This window comes from Triticum aestivum, chromosome 2A (genome assembly GCF_018294505.1).
Source record: "Triticum aestivum cultivar Chinese Spring chromosome 2A, IWGSC CS RefSeq v2.1, whole genome shotgun sequence".
NCBI classification, from domain to species: domain Eukaryota; kingdom Viridiplantae; phylum Streptophyta; class Magnoliopsida; order Poales; family Poaceae; genus Triticum; species Triticum aestivum.
In genome coordinates this window covers 749,424,411-749,442,080 of record NC_057797.1, presented here as the reverse complement: position 1 = coordinate 749,442,080, position 17,670 = coordinate 749,424,411, and the positions used below count along the sequence as shown (strand labels likewise).

Sequence of the window (17,670 nt, the reverse complement as noted above, 5' to 3'; positions counted from 1 at the left end):
TTAGTATGCTTGAAGTATTATCATTTTTATATCAATATGAACTTTTGTCTTGAATCTTTCGGATCTTAATATTCATACCACAATTAAGAAGAATTACATTAAAATTATGCCAAGTAGCACTCCGCATCAAAAATTCTGTTTTTATCATTTACCTACTCGAGGACGAGTAGGAATTAAGCTTGGGGATGCTTGATACGTCTCCAACGTATCTATAATTTTTGATTGCTCCATGCTATATTATCTACTGTTTTAGACATTATTGGGCTTTATTTTCCACTTTTATATTATTTTTGGGACTAACCTATTAATTGGAGGCCTAGCCCAGAATTGTTGTTTTTGCCTGTTTAGGGTTTCGAAGAAAAGGAATATCAAACGGAGTCCAAACGGAATGAAACCTTCGAAAACGTGATTTTCTCATCATATAAGATCCAGGAGACTTGGAACCTCCGTCAAGAAAGCCACGAGGTGGTCACAAGGGTAGGGGGCACGCCCCCCTGCCTCGTGGCCCCCTCGAAGCCCCACCGACGTACTTCTTCCTCCTTTATATATCCACGTACCCCCAAACGATCGGGGACGGAGCCAAAAACCTAATTCCACCGCCGCAACTTTCTGTATCCACGAGATCCCATCTTGGGGCCTATTCCGGAGCTCCACCGGAGGGGGCATCGATCACGGAGGGCTTCTACATCATCATCCAAGCCCCTCCGATGAAGTGTGAGTAGTTTACTTCAGACCTACGGGTCCATAGCTAGTAGCTAGATGGCTTCTTCTCTCTTTTTGGATCTCAATACAATGTTCTCCCCCTCTCTTGTGGAGATCTATTCGATGTAATCTTCTTTTTGTGGTGTGTTTGTTGAGACCGATGAATTGTGGGTTTATGATCAAGTCTATCTATGAATAATATTTGAATCTTCTCTGAATTCTTTTATGTATGATTGGTTATCTTTGCAAGTCTCTTCGAATTATCAATTTGGTTTGGCCTACTAGATTGGTTGTTCTTGCCATGGGAGAAGTGCTTAGCTTTGGGTTCAATCTTGCGGTGTCCTTTCCCAGTGACAGAAGGGGCAGCAAGGCACGTATTGTATTGTTGCCATCGAGGATAACAAGATGGGGTTTTTATCATATTGCATGAAATTATCCCTCTACATCATGTCATCTTGCTTAAAGCGTTACTCTATTTTTAACTTAATACTCTAGGTGCATGCTGGATAGCGGTCGATGAGTGGAGTAATAGTAGTAGATGCAGAATCGTTTCGGTCTACTTGTCTCGGACGTGATGCCTATATACATGATCATACCGAGATATTCTCATAACTATGCTCAATTCTGTCAATTGCTCAACAATAATTTGTTCACCCACCGTAGAATACTTATGCTCTTGAGAGAAGCCACTAGTGAAACCTATGGACCCCGGGTCTCTTTCTCGTCATATCAATCTCCATCACTTTATTATTGTTTTGATTTTACTTTGCTTTTACTTTATTTACTTTGCATCTCTATATCAAAAATACCAAAAAAATATTATTTATCATCTCTGTCAGATCTCACTTTCGTAAGTGACCGTGAAGGGATTGACAACCCCTAAGCGCGTTGGTTGCGTTGAGCTATTGTTTTTGTGTAGGTACGAGGGACTCGAGCGTAGCCTCCTACTGGATTGATACCTTGGTTCTCGAAAACTGAGGGAAATACTTACGCTAATTTGCTGCATCATCCCTTCCTCTTCGGGGAAATCCAACGCAGTGCTCAAGAGGTAGAAGCCATCTAGCTAATAACTATGGACCCGAAGGTCTGGGGTAAACTACTCACACTTCATCGAAGGGGCTATGGTGATGATGTAGAAGCCCTCCGTGATCGATGCCCCCTCCGGCGGAGCTCCGGAACATGCCCCAAGATGGGATCTCGTGGATACAGAAAGTTGCAGCAGTGGAATTAGGGTTTTGGCTTCGTATTTTATCGTTTGGGGGTACATAGGTATATATAGGAGGAAGGAGTACGTCGGTGGAGCAACAGGGGGCCCACGAGGGTGGAGGGCGCGACTGGGGGGTAGGCGCGCCCCCCTACCTTGTGGCCTCTCTTTTGTTTCTTGACGTAGGGTCCAAGTCTCCTGGGTCTTGTTCGTTGAGTAAATCACGTTCCCGAAGGTTTCATTCCGTTTGGACTCCGTTTGATATTCCTTTTCTTCGAAACCCTAAAAATAGGCAAAAAACAGCAATTCTGGGCTGGGCCTCCGGTTAATAGGTTAGTTCCAAAATAATATAAAAGTAGATAATAAAGCTCAGTAATGTCCAAAACAGTAGATAATATAGCATGGAGCAATCAAAAATTACAGATACGTTGGAGACGTATAAAGGGACAGAGAGATAGGAGGGCAAAGAGGATGTGGCTTACTCACCAAGGAACCGGGGGCACCAAGACCAACGCGGCAATCATGGGGGGGGGGGGGCTGGAAACGCGCAATACGTTTAATACCTGGAGATTGGCTGTATGGGGCCAGGGTGGTCCGGGGTGCTCAAGGCGGTCAGGGAATGGAGGGAGAACACAAGGAATATATGTGGAGGTCCTCCCAGCAGCTCGACGCAAAGACATGGTTGATCTTCTCAAGTGTGGGTCTCTGCCGCTCATTAGACCACGTGTATCTCCTCCCGTTCAAGTATAGCTCTCGAAGTTCAAGGCGATTTATCTTGGACCGGAACCTGGCCATCATCCTATCGTTCACCGCATCGTTGCTCTTGTCCTCGGGATTGACCAAGAGATTGAAATCCCCGACCACCGTCCAAGGACCAACATGCAAGTCTCGGATGTCGAGCATCTCTTGCATGAATTCCACCTTAGTGTCACTGCCCTGTGGCCCATAGACCCCGGTGAGCCACCACTCGGTTCCTTCGATCGGCTTCACCAGGGCCGTCAGCGTGTTCGTAGTTCGGTGCGGGTTGGATACCGCCACCATCGTGGCGTCCCAAGCGATCAAGATCCCCCTCATCTGCCGACAGCCGGGAGGTAGAAAAAGCTCTCTAGTCTATTACCAAGGCAATGCCTGATGATTTCAGGTGATACAATTTTTAGTTTGGTTTCTTGGAAGCAAACGATGGACGGAAACACACTTGCGACGACTTGGAAGATAGCTTTCCGCCGTGCAGCGGAGTTCAAACCCCGGACATTCCATACCAACAACTTGGACGGTTGTGAAGCCATCTGGAAGGCCCACCAAGCCACCCGTGCGAGGCAATCAGTGCCCCGCCTCCACCTCCGCTTCGTCGTCCTGCATTGGCAAGATGGATGCATCCCAACCAAAGAGGGGCTAGGATCGCGGTGATCTGCTCGGACGTGAGTGGCTTGGTGAAAAGCTCCGCGTACATGAGAAGTGTTTCATCTGATATTTTCTCGCATTCGTTCGCCAAGCACAACCTGCGCATCAACACCCGCTGCTGCTTAGAAGCCGCAGACCCCTTGCCGACGCCCCTGGCTAGGCGCGCACTCCTCCTACAAATAAATAAATTCACAAGTACATACACTTTCGAACTATTTCACAAGCCTCAGAACCATATTACCTACAAATATGATCGTCCCCAATGCTACCGTCACGTGTAAAGAATTACATAGATACATTTCACCCAAAAAATTTACATAGATACATGTACTACAATAACTACACGAGGAGTTGATGGATGATTCAGTAGTTGTTGCTGCCACTACTGACTTTTCTTTTCTTGAGATGGTATTAGCGAACTGAGACTATCTCAGATAATTATGTTCTTTGTGGTGAAATTAACAGTCTTTTCGGTGATGTTCGTTCAGTCGAAGAAGACATTCCCATTGACTGCGAAGGTGCGGGAGAGTGTGCTACCGAGGCTCAAGTGCTACCGTGATACGGGCTCCTGCGCCGTCAGATTCTCATATCAGACGGAATTTGGAAGTTGTTGGATCTGCTGGACCTATGTGTAATTTTTGAACTCCTAAGAGGTTTTTTTGCAAATGTTGCAGAGTTACCAAGAGCCATTTGATATGAGAATCTGATGGGTCAGAAAACCGTATCACAGTAGCACCTGAGCCTTGATAGCACTAGATATTTTCCCATGAAGGTGCCTGTATCTCGAGATGATGTGCCAGCTGAGTCTCTTGAATGTGCTCATAGGGATAGGATGTGTGTGTTCGTCCATAGGATTACTGTATGCGTGTGTGTATGAGCATCTGCGTATGTACAATATTAAGAAAAATATTAACATCAATTCCTTCAGCTAGATCTTCCTAGTTATTTTGTATTCTTATTATCTAAACCACCGCAAATTTGAAAAAAGAAGAATTGAACACAAAAGAGTTGTACATTTTCAACTGTGTATCACCTGCTCAATTTTGATTTATCATTTTCTAATTTTAGATCTCTCTCGTTCAATTATGATTATTCAATATTGGATTTGGTTCATTATTTTGATCAGGTCAACTATTTAGATTGGATGAAGAATTCCTCAAATTAATCAGCAACAATCAGGCTGTAATAACACATTAGTCATGTGCACTATTACACCGCCTAAAAAAAGAAGTGTCTACACTTGACGTAGCCACCAACGTAAGAAATTTTCCTACATATAAGAAGTGTACGAGCTAATTAGCAGATAACACATAATCACATAAGTAAGAAAGCCCATTGATACATCGCATTATAAAAAGACATTTTATCATCTTCGACACGTGCCAAGTCAATTTTTGTCTTTATGAAATCTCAACCACACAAAGTGCACGGAGAAGCACGCTCAGCCTTTCTAGTAAGATAAAGAACCAACAACTAAAGATCCGCAACTTCAAAATAAGGATCTCTTAGTTAAATAAACAATTCAATTATAATGTATAAATAATCTTTATAAAACATTTGTGTGTACTGTTTTGAATTGACCTAAGTAGGTCTCTTTGAGAACAAAAAATTGTCACTCAAGTAGCGCCAGAAAGTTAGATTTGAACTCGTCCATTTGTGCCGCTTGGAGCAGTGCCACTGAGACCTGCACACCCCGGCCGTCCCTGCTGCCCATCAGTGCCACCTGACCGTCCGTGTTCATCCTAATCGGCTCTGTTCGCCTTGGCTTCCCCCACCCAAAGTCGGCGATCTGGTATGCACTGAAGCCCGACGAGCCTGATATGTTCATCAGCCGGTCTATGGAAGGCATGGGATCGAATGAGAAGAAATTCCACCCAGCGATAGGGTCTTCTTTCATCTTGTTGATCTCGTCCTGGACCGCCGACGCCGCAACCGCCAGGGCGCGCTCGCCATGAAGCTCCCGGGCGGGGAGCCTTGCCAAGCACTTGGTGAGGCATGAGCCGATGTACCCCGTGCCGACGGGAGGGTCAAGGCGCTCGCGGATGTCGGCGAAGAAGAAGAGCCACACGTCGTCGTCCAAGGAGAAGGACTTGCACCGGGCGAAGCACGTCCATGCAAGCGCGACGACGGCCGCGAAAGCAGACGGCGGGCGAGGCAGGGGCGTGCCGCCCGACTCATTGAGGTGGACAATGCGCTGCTTCAGGCGTTGGATGTCTCCTTCGTCCAAGGTGAACGTTCGGCGAGTGAGCCGCTTTCGGTCTTCGAAGACCGATGATGCTAGTGCCACCTGCGGTTAGGAACATGTAAGGTGTCAAATGAGTAATGCTACACCTATGTAATTATCTGTTGCGTATCTTATACTAATCATAATGGAGAGTAACTTAGACTAGTAACATGTGAGGAGCCATATGTTACTAGTCTTTGTGAGGGCATTTCCAACAGGAAGCCACAAATTTCCGCGGACAAGGCCAGTCCGCGGACACGGATGCGAGAGGCCGTCATTCAACTGTAGCCGCATACATTTTAACAACAGTTCAAACCAACCGGATGAACCCGTTCAGATTTCATATAAACATGTCTTTCTTCATCAATTACTTGTCACATTATCTATTTTGTCTTGTTATCGCTTATGTTACTCTTACTATGGGTAGTCTTACCGGGGATGTGAACATGTGAAAAGATTTGATTGGAGAAGAATAAGGCAGGAGCCCCACCCAGTTAAATTCAGGGGAGGAGATTAGTTTAAGTAAGGAACTTTCACACTAATCTGCTCCCCTGGAAATGTAGCCAGTTTGTAAGTCCAGCATTTTCGGTGTCAAATACACCAAATTTTCAGAGAAGGTTCTGAAAGGTGATGGGACCATCACTCCATCTACAGCAAAATTGATCTAGATTTTTCACCTCAGTCTTTCGGCGTCTCTGTACGTACTGTATAAGATTGTGATTGGATGTGCTACCTTTCTGCTCTAAAAGTACTCAAATTCAACACGAAGACATCAAGACGCTTAGTAGTAGTATGAAACAGACGAAGCACGTACGTACCGAGGGCAAATTGGGAGCGAACTTCCGCAGAACATCACTGGCCAGCTCGTCGCCGGCGGGCATCTTGACGAGCGAGCGGTCGAAGCACGGCGTGGCGGCCGGCGTCTCGCCCCGGCACGCCGTCGCCCACGCGTCAACGAACGTCCACAGCGCCCGCCCGTCGGCGGCGCCGTGGTGCACCGTCAGCCCGACCGCCACGCCGCCCTCGAAACGGGTGGCCTGCACGGCCAGCACGGCGGTCGGCAGCCGGTCCATGTCCACCTCCGGCACGAGCGCCTCGAGCACGCGCAGGTCGTGCTCCTCGTCGCCGGCCAGGCGGCGGATGTCGGCGTCGCACTCGGCGACGACGAACCTGACGCCGTCGGAGGCGGAGCAGCTGATGCCGACGTCCCCCGTCTCCTCGAGGTGGACCAGCTTGCCGGCGAGCGGCGCGAAGCTGCCCAGAGTGGCCGCGAGGGAGGAGCGGAGGGACTGGAGAATGGCGTCGAAGGGCGGCATGTCGTCGCCGGCCTCGTAGAGCAGGACGTGCTGCAGCACCGGGAAGACGACCCAGAGCGCCTCCATCGCGGTGAACCTGATCGGCCCCGGCGGCGGCGCGGCGGTCTCCGGCACGCCGACATAGGCCGACTCGACGATCCTCACCGGCGACATGGGGACGACGGAGCAGATCGGGAGCTGCGCGGTCGCCGGTGAGGATTATGGAGCCGAGCGTGCGCGCGTGCGGACGACAGGAGCCTGCTACTCGCAGGCGATGGACATGAACACTGATGATGATAATGATAGATATAATGCGGTGGCGCTAGGCGTGCCAGCGGTATCAAAAACTGGTGAACCGGAGCGATTTTATGATCCTCCATCAAACATTTATAAGCCTATTAATTTGAATTGACCCAGATAGCTACTCCCACCACCATTTCTTTTCTACTTCGCGCATAATATTTGCTTGAAATTAAACTATAAAAAGTTTGACCAAATTTATATTTAAAATTATCAACATATATAATACAAAAGCTATGTATATAATATAAAAACTAATTTGATGATGCATCTAACGATATTGATTAGGTACAGTGAGTGCTTGAAACTTTTCTATAAAGATGAACCAACTTTGCAAAGTTTAACTTCAAAATTTTATATGCAAACTATAAGGAAGTGTTCGACAGACCTCCAGCTCTTTGAAATCTCTGAACCTGTGGAGCTCTTTTTTTCCCACTCCGTCATTTTTAGCTACAACTCCGCCCACTCCCGGTGCGAACTTGAGGAGTGAAGAGTCTCCAAACATGCCTTAAAGAAACGAAACTAGTACTTGAGAAAGAATCGTCACTTGAGCAGCTCGAGGAAACTAGACTTGAACGCATCCATATGTGCCGGCTGGAGCAGCGACACCGACACCTGGACGCCCTGCCCGTCCCTGCTGCGCATCAGCGCCACCTGACCGTCGTGGTTCATCGTAATCGGCTCTGTTCGCCTCGGCTTCCCCCACCCGAAGTCGGCGACCTCATATGCTCTAAATCCCGACGAGCCCGATATGTTCATGATACGGTCCAGGCAGGCATCGGGGATGAGCGTGAAGAAGTTCCACCCGGCAACAGGGTCCTCCTTCACCTTGTTGATCTTGTCCTGGACCTCTGACGCCGCGGCTGCCAAGGCGTGGTCACCACGAAGCTCCGGCACGGGGAGCTTCGATAGGGACCCGGTGAGGCACGCACCGATGTACCCTGCATCGACGGGCGGATCAAGGCAGTCGCGGGTGTCGGCGAAGAAGAAGAGCTGCGCGTCGTCCTCCGAGGAGAACGGCTTGCACCGGGCGAAGCACGTCCAGGCGAGCGCGACGACGGCCGTGAAAGTTGACGGCGGGCGAGGCAGGGGCGCGCCGTGGGATTCTGCTAGATGGACGATGCGTTGCTTGAGGCGTTGGATGTCCCCCGCGTCCAGGGTGAACGTTCGACGGGTGAACCGCTTTCGTTCTTCAACCAGGGACGACGGTGGTGCCACCTGCGCATAAGAATATCGATTCCTCTGAGCCCACGAAAATCCCAGTTCGAACGTCGAAGACATGAAAGAGAGCAACCACGTACCGAAGGCAAATTCGGGGCCACCTTCCGTAGGACGCTCCTGGCCAGCTCTTCGCCGCCGGGCAGCTTGACGAGCGAGCGGTCGAAGCACGGCGTCGTGGCCGGCGTCTCTCCCCTACACACCGCCGCCCACGCCTCAACGAACGTCCACAGCGCCCGGCCATCCGCGACACCGTGGTGCACCGTCACGCCCACCGCCACGCCGCCCTGGAAGCGCGTGGCCTGCACGGCCAGCACGGGGGCCGGCAACTGGCTCATGTCCACCTCCGGCACGAGCCCCTCGAGCACCCGCAGGTCGTGCTCCTCGTCGCCAGCCAGGCGTCCGATATCTGTGTCGCACTCCGCGACGACGAACCGGACGCCGTCGGAGGCGGAGCAGCTGACGCCGACGTCCCCCGTCTCCTCGAGGTGGACCAGCTTGCCGGCAAGCGGCGCGAAGCTGCCAAGAGTGGCCGCGAGGGAGGAGCGGAGGGACTCGAGAATGGCGTCGAAGGGCGGCATGTCGTGGTCGGCCTCGTAGAGCAGGACGTGCTGCAGCACCGGGAAGACGACCCAGAGCGCCTCCATCGCGGTGAACCTGTCGTGGCGGAACCAGCATGTCGTGGCGGAGTCGCGGCGGTCTCCGGCACGCCGACATAGCTCGCGTCGATGATCCTCACGGGCGACATGGCGGCCGGGGTGGGGTGACGGAGGTCGCAGTTGCCAGGTAGAATTGCCCGCTGGCTATGGCGAGTGGGTGGAGCTGGGCACCACACGGATGCACCGCGCCTTCATTATATTTGGCAGTACGTACGCCAGTCCATGTGCAGGCAGGACATACAGACCACACAACTTGTCGACGGAGACGGATCGGACGATTTGTAATGTACCGGGAATCTCCTGTAGATAGTCCTCCGGTGAATCTGTGCCGCGCCATGATACTGCAATTGACACTACCTAGGACGTAAAGATAAAGGCCACGTGCCGGATACACCAAAACTGAGAGCATCTCCAACAGATGCGGCAAAAGACGCGCCCGCATGATAAAATTTGGTTTTAGCGCGCGCCGGATGGTTCCGCGCGCTCCAGCGGTGGCGGGAACTTACCGCGCGCGGGAGGCGCTTGCGCGCGCGGGAGAAAGCGGCACGCGGCGCGGTAGATTTGGCGCGCCACTTCGCGCGCGCCTATAAAATGCCGCGCTCGCCACGCGCCCTCCCCTCGCAACCTCGCCGCTTTGCCACCTCGCCGCTTCGCCGCTTTCCGCGTCACCATCGTGCCACCATGCCGCCGCGCCGCCGGGCCACCGCGGCATCCGTGAGCGCCCCAACGGCTGGTACTCCGCCAAGATCCGGTCCGGCGACGTCCGGGTTGGCCTCGGGTCATTCCGGAGCGCGTACGAGGCGGCCCGCGCGTACGACGCGGCGGCGTGGCGCTTGGATAGGCCCCGGTCGCAGATGAACTTCCGGGACGTCTTCACGCGCAAGCAGGCGCAGCGCGTCGCCCCTTCGCCGCGTCTCATCACTGAGATGGACCGTGTCGACCACGCTCGGCGCTGCCGCCGCCTCCTCATCGCCGAGGAGGACGAGCGAGCCATGGCGGAGTGGCGCCGTCGCCACCTGGAGGACGTCGCCGACGAGCGTGCCTACTAGGCGGAGAGGACGGCAAGGCGCCGCGCGGAGCGGGCGGACCGGCGTCGGCGGAAGGCATTGGCGAATGCGCAGTGCAATATCGTTGAAGCAGGTGGGAGGTCGATCTTCATGTCAGACAATGAACGTTGGGACGACATATGGCTCGATACCTTGGACAACACCGACGAGGATGGTGATGATGGTAGCGACTTGGAGTAGTTTCTATCTATGTATGCCGTAGTAGTTTCTATCTAGTTGCACCGTAATTCTATCTATCTATGCTTTCGAACTATGTATCTAGTTGCACCGATGTAAAATACCTTTGTATCATTTTTTATCTATGCAATTTATCGTTTTTTATTATCTTAATATTTATCTATGCTTTCGAAAATGTTGTAAAAATAAGCGCGCGTGCTGCATTTTTGCGCGCTGCTGAAGCGGCGCGTGCGCTGCATCTTAGTGCGGCTGCTGGAGTCAGCGCTGCGCGCCGCGCCAAATCAGACGATGGACGCGCGGCAAAGCTGTTTTTTGCGCGAGGCACGTTTGGGGTCTGTTGGAAATGCTCTGATGAAACAGCCGAAGATGAACGAATAATAGGTGATACAAAAAGCAAAAGTAAGAGAGAGAGAGAGAGTCAAAAGCAATGCTGCACCTACACAAGGTTAGGTAAGGTTTTTACGTAAATGCTTGTGTGGAGTTTTCCGATTGTGGGGTCACCTGCACCTACACGTTTTCTTTTGATGAGCAACGGTGGGGGAAATTCCACACTGCCAACGACATGCTTATCGAGTGCCAGCAATCAAAATCAGCGGGGGTCATTGTTAAGTGTTTCCCTTTTCTAAAGGGAACCGCTACGCGTCCGCCGGCGGATGTGTTAGAATCATCCGCCGCCCTGGAGAGCCGTTGGATTAGCCACCTAACAGTCGTCGGATGAAACCACCGCCCACAACTGATCAGGTCGTTATTTCCTGCAACAGTCGCTCTGTTTCAGAAACAGAATCCCCTGTCCGCCGTCCATCAGGCATAGCTCCGCCCAAGCGCGGTGGCACTCGCCACCACCGCAAAAAATTGCTGTCGCCGGCGCGCGGGGGCACCTAGTCCTTCAGCGCGAAATTCCTGCAACAACATGGCGCACCACATCGCGCGGCAGATGCTGGGATCCGATGCAGATCGAGCTCGCCGGGGGCTGCCTCTTGGAGAACAGCCGCGGCCGTCGTTCTCAGCTCCGACCGCGGCCACGGGGCTTCCTCCGCGAGCTGGAGTATCATCCTGGTTCACCAACCCTCCGGTTGTGTTTCCTGAAACAACTTCTACCAGATCAAATCAGGGCAGCTGGGTGAGTTTCCTGACTCTGAAAAAACATGAACACTTGTGTGTCTCTGAAACTCATTGAAAACCTATGTATCAGAAACATAGCTAGAATTTCCTATTTGTTTCATGTGTGTGGCAGCTAGAAATTCAAATTTGTTTCGTGTGTGTGAGTCTCTGAAAAACATGAACACTTATGTGTCTCTGACTCTGAAAAAACATGAACACTCGTGTGTCTCTGAAACTCATGGAAAACCCTATGTATCAGAAACATAGGTAGGATTTTCTATTTGTTTTATGTGTGTGGCAGCTAGAAATTCAAATTTGTTTCATGTGTGTGAGTGGAACCAAGGCAAATACCAAGCACACATGTGTGCTTGCTCTATCTCTGCAAAACATGATCCTCTCTGTTAGTTGATATTTATCAACCTATAATACGATTTTGAATGTGTGTGCTTATGTGAGAAAAGGCCATTGACTGAAAATTTGTGTGTAAATGAAGCTGAAAATCGTTGATAAATGTATCTGTGTACCTGAATTTCTGAAACAACAAATATAACTGTTGATAGCAACTATAGAAAAATAATACTTTCAACCAAGACCTCTCTATTTACATGAAAAAACATGTGCCTTATTTTAGGGAGCTGGTGCTGAAGGGGAAGAGAGCTATGTCCAAGAGAACTTTTCTGTCGATAATCATGAAGATTCAGAGGGATTGTTGCATGCTGATGATGTGATGCAAGATGATTCAGATGATGGAGATGTTTCATCACAGCCACTATCGCCCTATGTTGGCATGGTGTTTGACACATTTGAGGATGCCCAGAAATTCTACAATGAGTATGCCTTCAACTTGGGATTTGGCACACATATATCTTCTACAAAGTACAGCCAAAAGAGAGGACAGAAGCAAGAGGATGCAATAATGATCAAGAGGGTCTTTGGGTGTGTGCACGCTAGAAAGCCCGATAAACCGGAAACAAGTAGCACCTCAGAGAGCATTGCAACAGACACAAGCAACTCCAGCAGGCGCCCTGGTGCTGAAATGGATGTGACAAGAACGCGTCAGAAAAACAGGATTCTCCGTCATGATTGTAAGGCACACATGATTGTTGGGATTAGGGAGGGGAGATTGACAGTCACTTGCTTTGTTGCAGAGCATACACATCCACTGATGCAACAACCAGAGCGTGTTAGATACTACCGCTCGCACCGCAAAATACCTGCTGAAGATTATGAACTCTTGTTGACGTTGCATGATATTAACCTGTCAAATTCAGATTGCATGAGTTTCCTTGGTAGGATACATGGAGGTGACCCTAGGATACTGCCGTACGTGAAGAGGGATGTTGCGAATGAATGTGCAAAGCTTCGGGAAGCGATAACACAACAGGACATGGATATGACAGTGAAGTACTTTGAGAGGAGGAAGGTCGAGAATCCAGAGTTTTTCTTTGCGAAGCAAAAAGATCCTGCAACGAACTATGTCACTGCATTGTTTTGGGTTGATGGGAGGACAAGGGCGTTGTACCCGAAATATAAAGATTGCGTGTTCTTTGACACAACTTTCTGCACTAACAGATACAACATGCTCTTTGGTCCTATAGTTGGTATCAACAATCACCTCCAAACCATTTCACTCGGGTGTGCTTTGTTGCCGGATGAGACTATTGAAACGTTCAAGTGGGTCTTTGAGTAATGGATGGTTGCAATGGACAATGAGCATCCAAAGAACATAATGACTGACCAGGACCAAGCAATGGCAACAGCTATAGAGCAGGTGCTCCCAAATACTTGCCATAGATGTTGCAAGTTTCATGTGTTTGGCAACGCGCGTTCTAAGTTGGGGAGGCTGCTTAGAGATGAGGCGTTTGCAGATCTGTTTTACACTTGTATTAACAACTCTGAAACGGTTGAAGAATTTGAGGAAACATGGCAGCACATGTTGGAGTGTTTCGAAGTTGCTGAAAACAAACACTTGAAGAACATGTGGTGAACAAGACATACGTGGGCTCCGGCGTACTTCAAGAACAATTCTTCCCGTTCACAAGCACGACAGGCAGGTCCGAGGGGCTGAACTCATATTTCAAGACAATGATTCGTCCAGATGATTCTGTATGGAGGTTTGTGCAACAGTATGAACTGTGCCAGGAAACTGTGCTTGATCGTGAGGACAATGCTGGGTTCACTGGTGAAACGACGGCTCCTCCACTATACTCTCGGTAGGCCAACTTCACTATACCAAAGCAAAAAATCCAAAAAATATGTTTTTTCATGATTTGTTTTGAGAACTTTGCTTCCTTTTGTGATGTTGCAGATACAATATTGAGCGCCAAGCTGCTGATTACTACACACGCAACGTCTTTGGCAAGTTTCAGAAACAAGCGACTGCGTCTACGGGCTACATTATCAACCAAGAGGCTGAGTACCAAGGGCGAGGCCTCATGTTCAATCTAACATCAAGCTTATATGAGAACCCAAAGCTCTTCTCTGTGCGTGTTATGATGGATGAAGGGGTGTTCCAATGTAGTTGCCACTACTTTGAGATGAATGGCCTGGTTTGCGCCCACATAATAAGGGTGATAGTGCACCTCAATATGCAAGTTATTCCACAACAATACTTGTTGGAAAGGTGGTCCGAAGCAACAACAACAAGCATGGCCAGAACTAGGCGATTGCTGGAATTTGGGCACCCCTCGACAAACACGCTCAAATACAACTCCTTGTGCCGAAGGTTGACATGGCTCGCCTCTGATGCATGTTGCAATGATGATGCATACAAGATATTAGATGAAGCAATAAAAGTTCTTGAGCCTGCTATAGCAGCGGCGAAAAGAGGGATACTGCCAGAACAACAAGCAACGCAACACAGTGAACCCCCAACGCAACCTGCTGCTGCAACGGGAGCGTTGAGTGATGGCTTACCACAGCCTCAAAGCACAGAGATGCTACGAAACCCAGCACGTGTCCCAAAGAAAGGCCGACCAACTGAAAGAGAGAAGAGGAAGAAGACTCTGGTGGAGCAGCTAGATGATAAGCAGAAGAAGAAGTCAAAACAAGAAGAGAAGAAGCCAATGCCAGCAGTGAAGCCAAAATCTGAAAAAAGAAGTATTCGCTGCAACTTCTGCAAAGAAGAAGGTCACAACGTGCAGACGTGTGGACCCCTAAAAGCTACAACAAAGGCGGCAACAACACCGCCTACATGTCAATTCTGCTCCGAGGTGGGGCATACTGTACCAACTTGTGCATACTGGAGAGCCATGATGACAAATGATCCAAGAAATGCCCAAGCAACGCAACTCAACCTCTAGGAAGAAAAAAATGAGAGAAAAGACTTGGGAAAGTTCTTGGTCCTGTTGAAGGATGTTTTGCATTTTCTTTTCAGACTCACTACATGTGCTTGAGCAAAAAACATACATAAATACTCTTTTTTGCAACCTTGATGATGTATTCAGGTTCTATTCCAATTTGAGACATACAAAAAGATAGCTCACATTTTTGTTACAAGATATGTTATGTGTGTCCTGGATTTGAGACATACAAGGTATCTCACACTTTGTGTCGTAGTTTTGAGGTCTTTGCCATATTTCCAGTAATGCTTTGTTTCGTGAATGTACCATTTGCATATACATGAATGTACCATTTGTCTCAAGTTGCGACATCATGTTTCCGGTGCTTGCAAAAAAGCTATTGTATACATGGATGCTTCTACATGGCATGTGTTGTTATGGGTAGGACACCTTATTTCAGAAAATCAATAATAAAAAAATGCAACATGGATAGTTCACATATCTGCATGGATAGTTCAGAAACACTAGTCATTTTCATTCATCTCTGCATCAGCATGATAGCACTCAAGTTCACATTGACAGCACAACATGGGTGATGCTCCAGTATTTCAAAATAAAAAAGAGGAAAAAAGGGACATGCCCCAGCATGATACATGCTCCAGCTTGGGTTCCACAAAAGATAAAGTAGATGGTTAACAGCATCTTGCTGTTTCTAGTTACACAAAAATGATGTAGCGCATACATTTGTCTACAAAAAAGCAGTCTAAAACTATCTAGGAAACACTTTGCTCCGATTGACATCTTCTACGAGCTACTCAACAGTTTCTGAAACTCTTCGGCTGAGTTGAGTGTGTTTTGAGGGTGCTTAAAAAGCTTCGCTGCAACAAATGATCGGAATTTGAGCAACGACCTCGTGTCCTGGGCATACAACAAGGGAGCTTCATAAGTTAGTTAGGAGAAAAATTGAAAAACGTGATTACCATTAGAAAACTAGCTAAAATGGAAACAACAAGTGCTCCGAAAACAACAAGTTATTTAGCTAGTATTGTTGCATAGCAAAAAGGGAATACCGCGCTGAATGGTCTCATCCCCCTGCCAGTTAGATTCTCCATGTATAGAATAGCAAACAACCCACAATCAAACCTGCCAAAATAAAAAAAAGTCACAAAATACATATAAAATTTGCTCACTTGACAACAAAACATAAAAAAGTTGTGGATGGACACATGAAAAAAAGGAAAATGGTCAGAGAACAATACATTGTTGACTGTTGCGGGTACCCATTCGGGCTGAGACGATCAAACTTGTCAAAGTCAAGTTTCCATGGGTTTTGTTCTCTGACCAAAGTCTTGAAGTTGGCTATCTACAAAATTTGATATTGCAAAAATATGGATTACACAGTTGTATCTTCTATGATTGGTACCACAAACAACAAAATTTATATAGAGAAAAAATGAAAAAAGAGAAAGGAAAGAGGTGTAGCGTCCATACCAGATTGCAACATGGCTTCTCAAGGATGCTGACATAGTCAGGGTCATCACCCCTCGAGTCAAAGACGTTGAATTGTTTGTGCATCAAGTTTGCAACCACAACTGCCCAATGTCCGTCCTTGACAATGGTGAAGAACAACTGCAAAAAAGAAACAAAAAATAACTTCAGAAAAACAGAGCATGTTGCGCTAGGATAGCTTTGATGAAAGAACAAAAAGTTTTTTACTTGACAAGATTTCATGATGTTGTTTCTTTCACAGGCCCTCTCAAGATCTTTGCTGCAAGAACGTGTCTGAAGTGAGCTTGGGTCCATGGCAAGCTTGGACTAATGCAAAGAAGAAGGTATTGGTTAGAAAGATATGGAAGTTGTGGGCAGAAACTCTATTGTGAAAAATAAAAAATGCATAGTTGACTCACGGCTGTATGCGGTGAGAACGCAAACTTCCTAGGTTTGCTTTTGCTATACATTTGCTCGATGTTGAAGCTTTCAACATAAAGTGACATGACCTCATTGTTCAAATGTGCTCGCTTTTTTAGCCCGTTGCTGAAATGCTTGAAAGAAACATCAAACCCACCTATCCTAATGAATGGAGGTCTGCATGTTGCAAAAAAACAGTTGCTCGGTTAGTGGCAAACAAGTGGATGGAACGAACAATTTATCAACACAAAAAGGGCTAAAACACACTTACAAGGGCTCGCCTTCTGGAGGGTCCTTTATGTGGTAATTTGTGCAACAGTATTGCTTGTATATGGCATCATCAGAAGCATTAACTTTGATCTTCTTCATCCTCTTCAGCTTCGGTGCGTTTTCTGGCGATTTTGCAACTCTCTTGTGTGTGGGCTTCTTCGCATCACGTTTTCCCCCTCTGCTCACTTCAATCACCACCTCCTCTCTTGTCTCAGCTACTCCTGCTTCTGCCCCACAATTGAAAAATAAAAAGAAAACGGAAACAAGATGAGAAAAAATAATGGTTTGGAGCATGGAAGTGCTAAGTTTCTGCAAACAAAACAAAACATGGGTTGGAGCACAAAGTAGTTGGGGAGAGATGAGTGCAATAACCTGCAGGGCCTGTCGAAATTGGAGGACGTGTTGCGATGGGAGTCACATCGTAAACTGGCCCAGCTGAGGTAGCCGGAGATTCACCAAACAAAGGGCTCCTCGTACGGATCGACAAGAAGGAGTCCAAATCTGCAACAGAAGTTTTTGCAGGGGATGTACGAACTTGAGGAAACTCCTGAAATAGTAGGTCATCATCACTCCCCGGTTCAAACAATCCAAAAGAAGGTCTGTCTTCAAGCGTGTCTGGCCTCCTCGTCAGATTCACATGTGCGAAGCTTGGGCTGCGAGGAGGTTTAAATTTAGTGCCGTTTACCTTGCTGCTTGAGTCTTCTCCCCTGCCATTGCTCTGATCATTGCCGTTGTTTTGACCTACTTCCACTGCTGGTTGCTTGGGCTGTTGCGGAGATGGTAGAGGGGCAGTGGTTGGTTGCTTGGGCTGTTGCGGAGATGGTAGAGTGGCAGTGGCTGGTTGCTCGGGCTGTTGCGGAGAT

General features: G+C 48.4%; 1 protein-coding gene and 1 pseudogene across 1 annotated transcript; both read right to left on the bottom strand.

Annotated features, from left to right (window-relative positions):
- Positions 1-4,795: 4,795 nt before the first annotated feature.
- On the bottom strand, positions 4,796-7,174 carry LOC123190849 (phenolic glucoside malonyltransferase 2). Its single transcript, XM_044603581.1, has 2 exons — positions 6,350-7,174; positions 4,796-5,594 (listed from the first exon to the last, which is right to left on the bottom strand). Exons 1-2 carry the CDS (start codon positions 6,998-7,000, stop codon positions 4,920-4,922), a joined length of 1,326 nt encoding a protein of 441 aa, XP_044459516.1. The 5' UTR covers positions 7,001-7,174; the 3' UTR covers positions 4,796-4,919.
- A 486-nt stretch (positions 7,175-7,660) lies between these two features.
- Positions 7,661-9,206, bottom strand: LOC123190848 (anthocyanin 5-aromatic acyltransferase-like; annotated as a pseudogene).
- Positions 9,207-17,670: the final 8,464 nt, after the last annotated feature.

Coding starts and splice junctions, on each gene's coding strand:
- LOC123190849 (XM_044603581.1), bottom strand. CDS start 7,000: ATGTCGCCGGTGAGGATCGTCGAGTCGGCCTATGTCGGCGTGCCGGAG. Junction 5,595..6,349: donor TCGCTCCCAATTTGCCCTCG/GTACGTACGTGC, acceptor TCCTAACCGCAG/GTGGCACTAGCATCATCGGT.